The sequence below is a fragment of the Rhinolophus ferrumequinum genome, chromosome 15, assembly GCF_004115265.2.
Source record: "Rhinolophus ferrumequinum isolate MPI-CBG mRhiFer1 chromosome 15, mRhiFer1_v1.p, whole genome shotgun sequence".
NCBI classification, from domain to species: Eukaryota; Metazoa; Chordata; class Mammalia; order Chiroptera; family Rhinolophidae; genus Rhinolophus; species Rhinolophus ferrumequinum.
Genome location: NC_046298.1, coordinates 41,061,763 through 41,074,866, shown reverse-complemented (window position 1 = coordinate 41,074,866; position 13,104 = coordinate 41,061,763). Strand labels below are relative to the sequence as shown.

At 38.4% G+C, this 13,104-nt stretch overlaps 1 protein-coding gene across 1 annotated transcript in view; it reads left to right on the top strand.

Moving 5' to 3' along the window:
- ZNF112 (zinc finger protein 112) overlaps positions 1–12,788 on the top strand; it is a 32,303-nt gene extending 19,515 nt beyond the window's left edge. Inside the window, exon 5 of the mRNA XM_033129437.1 lies at positions 9,456–12,788. Within this exon, the coding sequence (XP_032985328.1) occupies positions 9,456–11,932 (2,477 nt within the window). The 3' untranslated portion in view covers positions 11,933–12,788. The remainder of the gene's footprint in view (positions 1–9,455) is intronic.
- Positions 12,789–13,104: the final 316 nt, after the last annotated feature.

Sequence of the window (13,104 nt, the reverse complement as noted above, 5' to 3'; positions counted from 1 at the left end):
ACGTTGTTTGTCATCCGGTGCATGCCTGTCCTCATTCTAATTGTTGAGGTGTCCTTGAGGAGTCATAGACAGGTCGCCACTATTTCTAAAAGATTGAGAATCGCTAATCAGCTAGAATAGGTATCAAAAATTATCAGTGCCAACATTATAATTGACCCTCTCCATGCAGCCATTTCAAGTGAGACACTTTTGCATTGCTGGTAACTTCCTTATTCATATGCCCAGCTCTTTATCCTTTCTGCCCTCTCCTCTCATCCTCCCATCCTCTGACACCTAAATAGTCTCTTGACCTAGCTACAGTTTCCAAGTAGAATCTTCAAGTGGACATTTATGTGAACCCAGTTCTAGTAATGTTTCTTCAGTTCTCAAGACTCCAACATCAAAAGCCACTGTCACAACCGTAGCTTAGGATGCTCCTGGTAGAAAAAGACTCAATAGACTATTTCTAAAGAAATTGCTTCACTTCTATAATTTTTTGTTGCCATCTCAGTTAAGATTCAGGGTCAGACATGAGGCAGTGCACTCTCGAGAGCAGGGGTCAGCAAACTTTCTCTCTAAAGGTCCAGATAGTAAATATTTGAGGCTTTACCAGCCACAGAGGGTATCTGTCGCATATTTTTCTTTGTTTTTTCCTTACATCATTTAAAAAACTATAAAAATTATTCTTAACTCCTGGGCTATATAAAAACAGACCTAGGGACGTAGTGTGCCACGCCCGCCTGCCTGAAGGAACATAATGTCACATCCGTAGAAACATAATGTCATTTTAAAATCTCTTATTTAATTTTTTACGTATACTAACATTTCTATAGCTTATAGTAATGCAGAAATTTGATAATATACATTCTTATTTTTAAGATACTAATTTTTCTCTTTCATGATACCTTGGAGAAGTCCATCCCCGTCTAAGATTGTAACTCTTTTATTTATTTTTGTCATGGCTGCATAATAGTCCAATATGTGGCTCTAACATGCATCCTTCAGCCATTTTCCATTTGCAATTGATGAACATTAGCTTATTTCTTTTCCTTTTTAAAAAAAACTAATACAGAAAATACAGCGACAAAATCCTCAATCCTAACATCCTGGGCTATTAATGATTTTATTTCTATGGAATAAATTACCTGGTGAGTCAGAGATTCATAGGAAAAAACCATTCCTTGCTGAGCTTTATCTTTGGAGACCAAAAGACACATAATTATCTCCCATTGGCTTTTCTGCAGCTTATGGGAGCCAACTTAGTTGACTTAGTGGGGAAAAAAAATTTTTTTTTAATGAGGATTCTTATAACTACTCTCTTGGCTGGTCCCCTATAGAAGAAACACCTCCGTTTCCATTCACACTAGGAAAGAAAAAGATGTCAACAAATAATAACTTCTATTTTTATTTCCTTGCAAAGATTTCCTAGTTGCAGCCCATCCATCTCTTTGGGAGTCAGCATCCACATTAGATTCCCTAGGTTCCCTTTTCCTGTGTTAGGCAAGGAAGATTCAATGTGAAAGAAACATGAATTGTAAACAGTAGCACTCTTTCTTTCAAGTGCTAATTTGTTTCTTATATTTTGAAACTTCAGTTCATGTAGGCATGAAACTAAGAGGTACAAACCTACCTATTGAAATGTTTCTAAGTTTCCACATTTGAACTTTGCATTTAAGCCTTGTAATTGTTTAATTATGAGTTTTATACTTTCCTTAACTATTTTTTTTAAAAATTTTATTGAGGAATATTGGGGAACAGTGTGTTTCTCCAGGGCCCATCAGCTCCAAGTCGTCGTCCTTCAATCTCGTTGGGGAGGGCGCAGCTCAGCTCCAAGTCCAGTTGCCGTTTTCAATCTTAGTTGCAGAGGGCACAGCCCACCATCCCATGTGGGAATTGAACCAGCAACCTTGTTGTTAAGAGCTTGCACTCACCAACTGAGCCATCTGGCCACCCCTCTGGAAGCTCAGCAGCAGCTTGTTGTCTTTAATCTAGTTGTGGAGGGCACAGCTCACTGGCCCATGTGGGAATCGAACCAGCAACCCTGCTGTTCAGAGCTCAACTGAGCCACCTGGCCATCCTGATACTTTCCTTAACTATTTATACCAGTGGTTTTCATACTTTATGGTCATGACCCTCACTATGTAATGTAACCCAGTACAGACCTATGTAAGGTACACATCTGCACATCTGAAACAAACATTTCATGCAGTGATAACCCTCACATGCTGTGTACCTCTGATATTTTCCGTCCTTTTTTAAAAATTGTGTGTCACAATATACTATATTGATTGCAAGCTTCACTAAGAGTTTCCTGTCATTCATGTTTCCATGCTGTTAGAGGCCACATGTTCCAAATTTCTATATCCAATAATATCCCATAATCTATTTTCAAAAGTGCACCCTTCCCTGGCAGCCATTAAATTTTGTCTTCTACTTGGAAAGTGATGAGAAAAATAATTTTACTTATAGTAAAACAGATGATTTGTCATCCACGTCTACATAAAGTCAACTTGTCAATCGGCATAAGCAAACAAAATCTGTTTTCGTGGCATTGCCTTGTTAGTTCTGTCAGAGGTGCAGAGTCAGCAGGTGACAGAACCGCCTGCAGCTGTTGCTGAGATGAGGCATCACGGTCTCCAGGGGCCTGAAAGATGGTCCTTTACCAGCACTGCACCTTAACACTGGTGGTCAGTGCTGATGCAATCACAGACTCAATAGGGGTGGAAGAAGTTTCTGGTCTGTAGGGCCAGGTAGGCATCTCTACACTAGTGAAAACATCATTGGTCTACAGACCAAGGGCTTCTGGGCTTTTCTTTTTTCCCATAACAAACTGTTTCTGTTTTTATTTTCCAAAGGTATCTCTAATTATACCAAAACCATCCACTTCTTTAGCTAGGAGATCCTTACTTGTAGTAATCACCAGCTTTCAAGTAATAATATACCAATTATTTTGGTCTTTCTTGTATGTCCCTTTGGTAATGTGCTGGTTCCAGCTAGATCTGAATTCATGAAATTTTTCAGGAAAGTATTTGGCAATTGTTATTTCCTCCATGGAAAGAGACTAGAAAGCAGTAACTCTCTGCCTCATTGAGCACACAATATGAGCTTTGGCAGTATGGCACACCAAATCCACAAAGAGGGGTGCTCCTTCTCACCAGAGGTATACTTTCATGTTCTAGTTAGCAAATCCTTATGGCCAAACAGATCCCAATCCTCCCCAGTTTGTATTCCTATCCACTGTCTAGGCTCTTAGAAAGTCTGGGGACAGAATGACAAACTCCAACGCAGACGGCAAAGTCATCAGATCCAACAGGAGGCTTGTTGTAAGAATTTTACATTTCTTAACGACTGGAGAGAAACATCCGCACGCTTATTACCAGGAGCAACTTGGGCATGAGTGTGTGCGCACACGTATACGCGTACACACACCTCCTAAAGTGGCACTGTTCATCTGATGCTAATGACTGTCCTGAGGGCCCCTGAGAGTGGTAGCACTATTTGGGCACCTCTAGGAAAACTCAAAAGGAACGTTCCCTCAATTAAGACCAAAGTATTTCCAGAACATGTATTAAGCTCTTTCAGTATTGAGGATTCCCTAGCTTCATAGCACTAATCTAGTTTTTTTAATGCTATGAGTCTACTGGTGAGTTAGATTTCTCCAACATTATCTTTAAACAGTCTCTCACAGATACTGTTTCTATTACTCTGGTCTCTTCCTCCATCCCAAGTTGAATGTCACTCCCCACAGTGAAAAGGAGGAGTTGCTGAGATAGATGTTTTCCAAGACAGTCCCTAAACATTTCTCCTCTCTAATTCTGCTTCCTTTAGGGTAAAATTATCTGGCACTAAACAAAAAATCTTAACCATCCCTATCAATAGGTCTAAGACAGCTGTTCTCAACTATTTCCTTTGATAATTTTAATTTCTTTGTGGCTTAATTAGAATATCAAACATCACAGTGTTAATAGTTGCTGCAATTATAACTTAACTTTATATGTTAACCTTAACTACGCGGTATGATAAAAAAAATATGGTGAATGTTTAAATTTTAAAAAATGTATTACAGTAAAAGACACCTTCCCATTAATCCCCCTCAAAATACTCCCCCTCTCTTTGAACACACTTATCCCAACATTTTTGCCACTTTCTGAAGCAGTTCTGGAAGTCTTCTTTCATGAGTGTCTTTACTTCATCCTCCATCATGACAATGCTCTGCCACACATCACTTCTGGTACAGCAATTTCTGTCAAATAAAAACATTATGGTGTGTCCTCACCTACCTTATTCACCGGATCTGGCACCATGCAACTTCTGGCTCTTCCCCCAAAGTCAAAATGACCATGACATGTAAATATTTTGAATCGATTCAGGATATCGAAGTAGCCACGACAGCACAACTAAAGACACTCAGAAAGAGGACTTCCAGAACTGCTTCAGAACGTGGCAAGATGAAATAAGTATGTTCGAAGTGAGGGGGAGTATTTTAAAGGGAATTAATGGCAATGTGTCTTTTACTGTAATAAATTTTTTTTTAATTTAAATATTCGCCATATTTTTTTTTTCACACTTCGTAAACCTTAAGTTTTAACACAAACTTTCATGGATATTTTGTGATGTTGATATCTTATATGTACAAATCAGATGTTGATTTAGAATTACAATTCCTTGCCAAAACTTCCTTTTCAATAGACTTAACTATATTTATGTTAAATAACTGCAGACATTAAGAACACATGGCTAAAATGTCATGTTGCTCATAAAAAAATATAACAAATCTGTTTTTTAAATTACTTATATTTTTAATCACTTTTTTCTTATAATGTTTAAATGATTTTTTAATCATTAATAGTGGTTCTGACATCGGATCTCAGGGTGTGATAGGCTGGCCAATTTTATGTTGTAATACAAAGATTAGTCTTTGTTTTCTACATTTCACTCCTGCCCCCACCCCACATAACCTTGTTCTTGTAACATTATATATTTTTCCTGTGGACTGAGTTAAAACTAATTTTAAAATGATAGCTTTGTGACATGGAGTTAGATGTTGGAGCCATTGTTACTGTAGATGATTTGAAAGATAGAGCTCTCTTTCTCAAGCTCACATGAAATTGTCACCAAGATAGACCACATTCTGGCCATAAAATACACCTTAACACATTTAAGAAAATAAAAATCATAAACATCTGCTCTTAGACCACAATGAAATTAAACTAGAAATCAATAAATTAAATAACCGGAAAAATCCCAAAATACTTGGAGATTAAACAGCATCTTCTAAATAACACATGGGTCAAAGAAGAAATCTCCAGAGAAATTAAAAAATAATTTCGGGGTGGCTGGTTACCTCAGTTGGTTAGAGCATAGTGCTCATAACACCAAGGTTGCCGGTTCAATCCCCACATGGGCCACTGTGAGCTGTGCCCTCAACAACTAGATTGAAACAACTACTTGATTTGGAGCTATCGGTCCTGGAAAAACACACTTAAAATAAATAAAAGTTTTGAAAAAGTAATAATTTGAACAGGTGAAAATGAAAATACAACGTATCAAAATTTGTGGGATGCAGCAAAAGCAGTTCTTAGAGGAAAATTCATAGCATTCAATGCATATATTAGAAAAGAAGAAAGATCTAAAATCAGTCATCTAAGCTTCTTCCGTAGAAAACTAGAAAATGAATATCAAATTAAATCCAAAGTAAGGAGAAGAAAAGAATAAGAATTGGAGCAGAAATCAATGACATTGAAAATAGGAAATCAATAATCAATGAAACCAAAAGGTGGTTCTTTGAAAAGATAAATAAAATTGATCAGCTTCTGCCAGGCTAATGAGAGAGAGAGAGAGAGAGAGAGAGAGAGAGAGAGAGAGAGAGAGAGAGAACGATAATGGACACAAATTACAATATCAGAAATGAAAGAGTGGACACTACTACAGAACCTATGGGCATTAAAAGGATAATAAAGAAATACTATGAACAAACTCTGGCCACAAATTTGATAACCTAGATGAAATGGACCAATTCCACGTAAAACATAGTATGCCAAAAGTCACGCAAGAAGAAATGGACAATGTGAATAGGCCTATATCTATTAAAGAAATTGAATCAATAATTTATAACCTTCCAAAACAGAAAGACAGAACATATTCCATTGTGAGGAAAAGAAGTAGAAACAGACTAACTATACTCTGGTAAAGAGAAGTAAGACTCAGGTATGTTTAAGAGAGTAAGAGAGTAGCCGACACAACAGCTTAAGTATTAGTCTGTAATCAAAATGTTGTTACTGTATCTTCTACTGTCCAGAAAATGTTTTGGTTTCTCTTACTATCTAAAAACACAGTAAGAACACAGGGTACTATCAGCCTGAGTTGCTTGAGTTGATATTCTTGACTATTGTCTATTAAAGGAGAAGGAAAAAGGGAAAATATGATTTTTTTCTCTTAATTCATGATGGCTAACTATTAAATTTAAAGGAATGATTTAGGATTTATGATAAATATAAAATCTTTGTTACTGAATGAATTGATATAGGCTGCTGGAATGATTGACTTTTTCAAACGCTAAAGCAGGATTACTAAGAAGATAAAGTAAGTTCTCCTTGTTACTTCAAGTGAGGTCTTTCAGTGCTTTTTTGCAGTGCATATTTTCTCCATCAAATAAGTTTATAAATTTGACTTGACACAATTTATAAATTTGACTTGACACAATTTCTCATCAGCACTACCACGGATATTAAAACAGAACTTAAATGTTGAGCTATGGAAAGGAAATGACAGGTGTTTCATTATGCACCATTGACTAAAGGAAATTAAAGTTAATGTTTTTTAAATGTGTGATCTTTTCCATAAGAGGCTAAAACTAAGTGAAAGGACCTTTTTTTCTTCTCTATCCCTTTAATATTAAAACCACTGGTCAGAAAGAAACTTTAATCTCTTTTACATATTTGAGAGATTCTTATGTTATAAATTTGGTACAAATTTGCATTGAAACAATTGTTTTGTAAGAAATTGGGCTTGACCAGTAAGCTCCTTTCATGTTCTCAAGCCACCATATCTTTATGAGTGTTTTTGATGATATCAAAACAAAACTATAAGCATTATGATTAACTCTAGCTGAAAGCTCAAAACTTCTCACATATAAGCTATTTACTGTATCTGACATGACTTCTATAGTATGTCCCTTTATTCCATCTTTAGGTGATAAAATGTTAATGTAATAACTGAAAGATTTGCTTTTGAGAAGCCAGAGACATCATTAAGTATTTCTTCAAGGTACTGAGACGAGTACTTGTGGATTTCCCTGCGGCCAGTGCACTGCCCCACAGTACAGTGTCACACAATCATCAGTGTGACTTTTTAGTTTTTACTTTTTTTTTCACAGTGAAAATTTTTTTCTATTTAGAATTAGCCAGCTGGACTCAGTTTAGAGGATCCCAATCTTGTTGGCAACATCCAAAGCATCATAGTCAGGAGCCAGTCAAACATATGCCTTCCTGTCTCCATCAGGCCCGATCAGGGTGTTGACCTTCACCACGTCAGTGTCATTGAGCTTCTGCACGGCCTTTCTGATCTGGTGTTGGCTTTGACGTCCACAGTGAACACAAGTGTATTGTTGTCTTCCGTCTTCTTCATGGCTGACTTGCTACAGTCATGTGCCGTGTGATGATGGCACAGTGGTCAAGCTTGTTTCTCCTGGGGGTGCTCTTCCAAGGGTATTGGGGCTGCCTTGAGCCACAGTGTCTTGGCCCTTTGGAAGGTAGGTGACATGCAGATGTTTTTTTTTTTTTTTTTTTTTTTTGTGGCCATGGATGCCTTTCAGCACTGCTTTCTTTACCTTCAAAGCCTTGGCTTTGGCTTTGGGAGGGGCAAGGGCTTTCTTTGCTTTCAGCACCATGTTCGTGAAAAGGGTTTCAGAGACCCATTCCCATGGGCTTATAGAGCCAAGTCTCCTATTTTTTTATTATTTTTTTTTTAAATTGGGGATAGGGTGGGACTACAGGTAAGATTTTGTACAAGAAAAAACACACCAATTTAAAGGTTATTTTAAAAATTAAAAAGATTCAATCCACAAGAGATTCCTGGGACCTTTGCTGTTGTCATCAGCAGGTGATAGATACCCTGAGTGTATCCCGACCCTTCATGCAGCCTTTGAACTTTGCAACAAAATTGCCATCACCAGTTCCTTTCCCATGAAAAATAACTTACATAAACATGCCTGTTTAGTTCTGTGAGTGAGAATGACTGTGATCTATGCTTATTGAGCAACTACTATTCGCTATGAGGGTTGTAGGCTGTGAGGGTAAGGCAGTGCACAAAACAAAGTGCTTGTCCTTATGGAGAGTGCGTTCCAATGTGGAGAGACAGACACACACAGATAAGGAAGAATTATTATGTTTGAAGATAATATGTTATGGAAAAAAATCCTCTGGTACTGCTTTCCTTTCTGGATGCTACAGAGAATTAATGTACTGCCAAGTGTTAGAAGAGCACACATTACTTCAACCCTGTTGAACCAGTTGTCCTCAGGAAGGATGCTTCTCACCAGGTTATGGAGATCTGCTGTCTGCTTATAATGTGAGCTTTAATAACCAAATGACAAGCCATTTCCACCCAAACGTGTGTCTTCAACTCTTCTGGTGACTCAAATTCCATAAACATTAAAGTAATTTTTATGTAAAATAATTCAAGCCAAAGTCTGTGTTCATTGAGTTTTGTATCTTTGATGAGTTGCCTCAAAGGACACCTACAGCTGCCGTGAAACTTGGCGCTGCTTCCCTCCCTCAGCCTCCATTTCTTTCTGATGTCTTTGGAATTGAGTTCTGTCACAGTGTTTCACATTCTGACCTGTCCAAGGCCCTTGGTAATTGTGAAAAGAGTTAAAATTGATAACAGCTTCCAGTGACTTAGAAGAGCTTATTAGTCTCATGAAGATAAATAGCTCATTAGAGATAGACCATATGATGCCTTAAGCATCAATTAAAAGTCTATGTTTACCTTCATCTGCCCAGCATTTAACACACAATCTCTTTACAAACAAACAAAAACATTACGATGCCCATATGCCAGATAAAAAAGAAAAACTTATCAGAACAAAAAGCATTTGTTCACTTGAAAATATGTTCTTTCCAATTTGAGACTGTCCCCTTCTATTTTCTCTTTGGGATCTCCAGGCAACTCGCCATAAACCCATGATAATATGTGTGTGGTTTTACTAGGCTGTTTGAATGGGACCACCATGTTTGCTGTCCACATTTTTGCAAAGCCCTGATTTTGAAGCATATAGATAACCTCAACTGTATGAATTCCACTTATATTCCTGATGTAGCCAAAGAAGAGCTATTTCTAAGTATTCTTAGAGGTAGTAACATGAATTTTCCTTTAGTTCATTGACGTTTCATGTCATGACCTAAGTGCAACATCTTGAAATCGCTAAATAAAAGCATTCACTTGTGCACATGTCTAAATGATCTCTATCCTTATAGGAACCAAGAATCAACATAATACGGAGAGGACTCAAGAAGTGGGATTGAACTACCCTTCCCCCGAAGAGCTTTCCTCCTGGCAGACCTGTCAACAAGGCACGTTAACCAGGTGTCAAGATTCCATGAAAAATTTTCAAGGGAATACTATTTCTAAGTTGCAAAAACAAGGTGATTCCCCAAGCCAGGTTTGGACAGGAATACCAATTCAGATTTCTGAAGATGGGAACTATATATTGACTCACATGAGGGATGGTTCCAGTTACACAAAAAATCAAGAATTTTCACCTTGGCGAGCCCAGAATTCTTGGAGGAAAATGTATCTGATAGAGTCACATAATCATCAGTGTAGATGTCAGCAAATTTCCATGAAAAATAATTTCTGTAAGTGCGACAGTGTCAGTTGGAGCTTACATCACAATCATAATCTGGGAATACACAAAACAGAAAAAAACTACAGCTGCCATGACTGTGGAGAAGACATCATAAAGATTTCATTGCTTAATGAAGACTTAATGCAAAGAGGGCAAAAGCCCTACCCCTGTAATAAGTTCAGAAAAGCCTTCAGTGATGACTTTAGCTCTGAAGTTTATCAGCAGTTGCACTTAGAAGCGGAGCCCCGTACATACAGTCCGCTTGGAAAGGACTGTAGTTACAATTCAGTTCAAATTCATCAAAGTGCTCATGGGGGAGAGGATTGTGTTTTGGAGAGTTCACATCTGCAGTCTCATCAGAGAGGACGTACAGAGGAGGAGCCATGTAAATGTGAGCACGGTGAGAACTTTCATCGGTGCTCCTCTCGCCACACTTACGAACTTATTCACACAGGAGAGATGCCCTATAGATGCAGCATATATGAGAAAGCCTTAGATCTTAATAGTATTTTTAGGGTTTGTCCTGGGGAGGAACCCCATGAATATGAGGAGAATAGGAATGTCTTTAACCCGAGTTCTTGTCTTCAAGTCCATCAGAAAATCCACACAAAAGAGAAACTATACACAGATGTGGAGTGTGAGAAGGGTTTCAGCTGCAGCTCAAATCTTAACGGTCAGCATAGAGTTCACATGGGAGAGATTCCCTATAATTCTGAGGACGGTGGTAATGGCTTCCGTCTGGCCTCACACTTTCAGAACCTTCCGATAGTCCACACTAGGGAACAACCATATAAACATGTATGTGGTGACAGCTTCAACCAAAATTCATACCTTCAAGGCCATCAGAAAATGCGCATGGGAGAGAAACCTTATAAGGAGTGTGGGAATGGCTTCAATTGGAGTTCAAAACTTAAAGATCATCAGAGAGTCCACACAGAAGAGAAGCGGTACAAATGCAATGCTTGTGGTAAAGGCTTCAGTCATAGGTCAGTTCTTAATGTCCATCAGAGAGTGCACACAGGAGAGAAGCCTTACAAATGTGAGGAGTGTGATAAAGGATTCAGTCGGAGCTCATACCTTCAAGCCCACCAGAGAGTCCACACTGGAGAAAAACCGTACAAATGTGAGGAGTGTGGGAAGGGATTCAGTCGCAATTCATACCTCCAGGGCCATCAGAGAGTTCACACTGGAGAGAAACCATACAAGTGTGAGGAGTGTGGGAAGGGCTTCAGTCGGAGTTCACACCTTCAAGGCCATCAGAGAGTCCACACGGGAGAGAAACCATTCAAATGTGAGGCGTGTGGGAAGGGATTCAGTTGGAGCTTTAACCTTCAAATTCATCAGAGGGTTCACACAGGAGAGAAACCCTATAAATGTGGAGAATGTGGGAAGGGCTTCAGTAAGGCATCAACTCTTCTGGCCCATCAGAGAGTTCACACGGGAGAGAAGCCATACCAATGTGATGAATGCGGTAAGAGCTTCAGTCAGAGATCGTACCTTCAAAGCCATCAGAGTGTCCACACTGGAGAGAGACCATACATCTGTGAGGTATGTGGGAAGGGCTTCAGTCAGAGAGCATATCTTCAAGGTCATCAGAGGGTCCACACTAGAGTGAAACCATATCAATGTGAGATGTGTGGGAAGGGCTTTAGTCAGAGTTCACGCCTTGAAGCACATCGGAGGGTCCACACAGGAGGGAAACCGTACAAATGTGAGGTGTGCACAAAGGGCTTCAGTGAGAGTTCACGCCTTCAAGCACATCAGCGGGTCCACACAGAAGGGAGGCCCTATAAATGCGAACAATGTGGTAAGGGCTTCAGTGGGTTTTCAAGTCTCCAGGCCCATCACAGAGTCCATACTGGGGAAAAACCATATAAATGTGAGGTTTGTGGAAAGGGCTTCAGTCAGAGATCAAACCTTCAGGCTCATCAGAGAGTCCACACAGGAGAGAAACCATACAAATGTGATGCATGTGGTAAGGGTTTCCGTTGGAGCTCAGGTCTTCTGATTCATCAAAGAGTCCACAGTGGTGATAAATTCTATAAAAATGAGTATGGTAAGGACTATCTTTCATCAGAGAGTCCATACAGAAATGAAGTTCTGTAATATAGTGTTCTCTTTTGTTTTTGTTTTGTTTTGAAGTCCTCAAATGGGAGCTGAATTTTTCCATTCACTGGAATTCTTATAGTAGAAAAAGAATTTCCTCAATGAAAATGTAACATTTCTACCCAACCTCAACATTACAGTAGTCAGGAGACCACACAGCAGAGACATCTTAACGAGAGGCATTCCATAAGGGATTTTTGTCAGAACTGTAACATCAGTCATTGCACATGACTTGAACTAATTGGACTAAGGCTTATAAAAAAATAAAGAGTATGGTCAGAAATTTAACAAAAGTACAGTGATGGGCTTGCCTAAATCCATGTCCTCTAGAATGTAAGCTTAATGAGAGAAGGCGCTTCATTCATTGCTAAGTTTATAAATCTATGACATTGCATAACTCAATGTCGGTGCTCAGTACTTTTTGCTAAGTGACTGTAAGTGTGTAAAGGTATCATGTTTGAAATTTGTGTTGAGCTCACCCCCCCCAAAAAAAAATACCATTAAAAATGTATTTGGAAGAGGAATCCTACAAGTAACCGTTAATATAATCATTTCAAGTAGATAAATATTTGAAATATAGAACATCAAGCAATATTGCAATCTGAAATTACATGAATTTGGTTGTAACCTTGTTGGGATTGGTTTCTATCCTTTGTCTCATCTTAAGCAGGGATGAACTGAATTTCTTATTATTTGGTCTCTTTCTGTATACAGTTTAAGTTTAGGTGTGTGTGTGTGTGTGTGTGTGTGTGTGTGTGTGCACTTGAAATGACAGTGCAAACTGATAAGCAATGTTTCTGGTTAACCTTTGCAAAAATGGAACACTGCATTTTACATTACATAGTTGAATTTTTACTCCTGCCCTGTGTGTTAAGGCAGAGTTTTACTGTAATATTTGGAAAGTGTCAGAAATGGTTACTAATGAAAAATACTTTCTTAATAAATGTCAAAATTAAAATACTTGGTTTTTAGTCTCTCTGTTTCCATCAAAGTCCTTTTACTCTGACTGATTTCTAAGAGTTATAACCTTTGTCCACTTCAAACCTCCTTAGGCAGGACCTGTGACGAGTTTGGAGGACTTTAATTTTGTCAAGTTCTCTGTCCCCATACTTCTCCCACTCACACGAGGAAAGGAAAAATAGTGAATTTTTTTTAAATATTTTATGAAACAT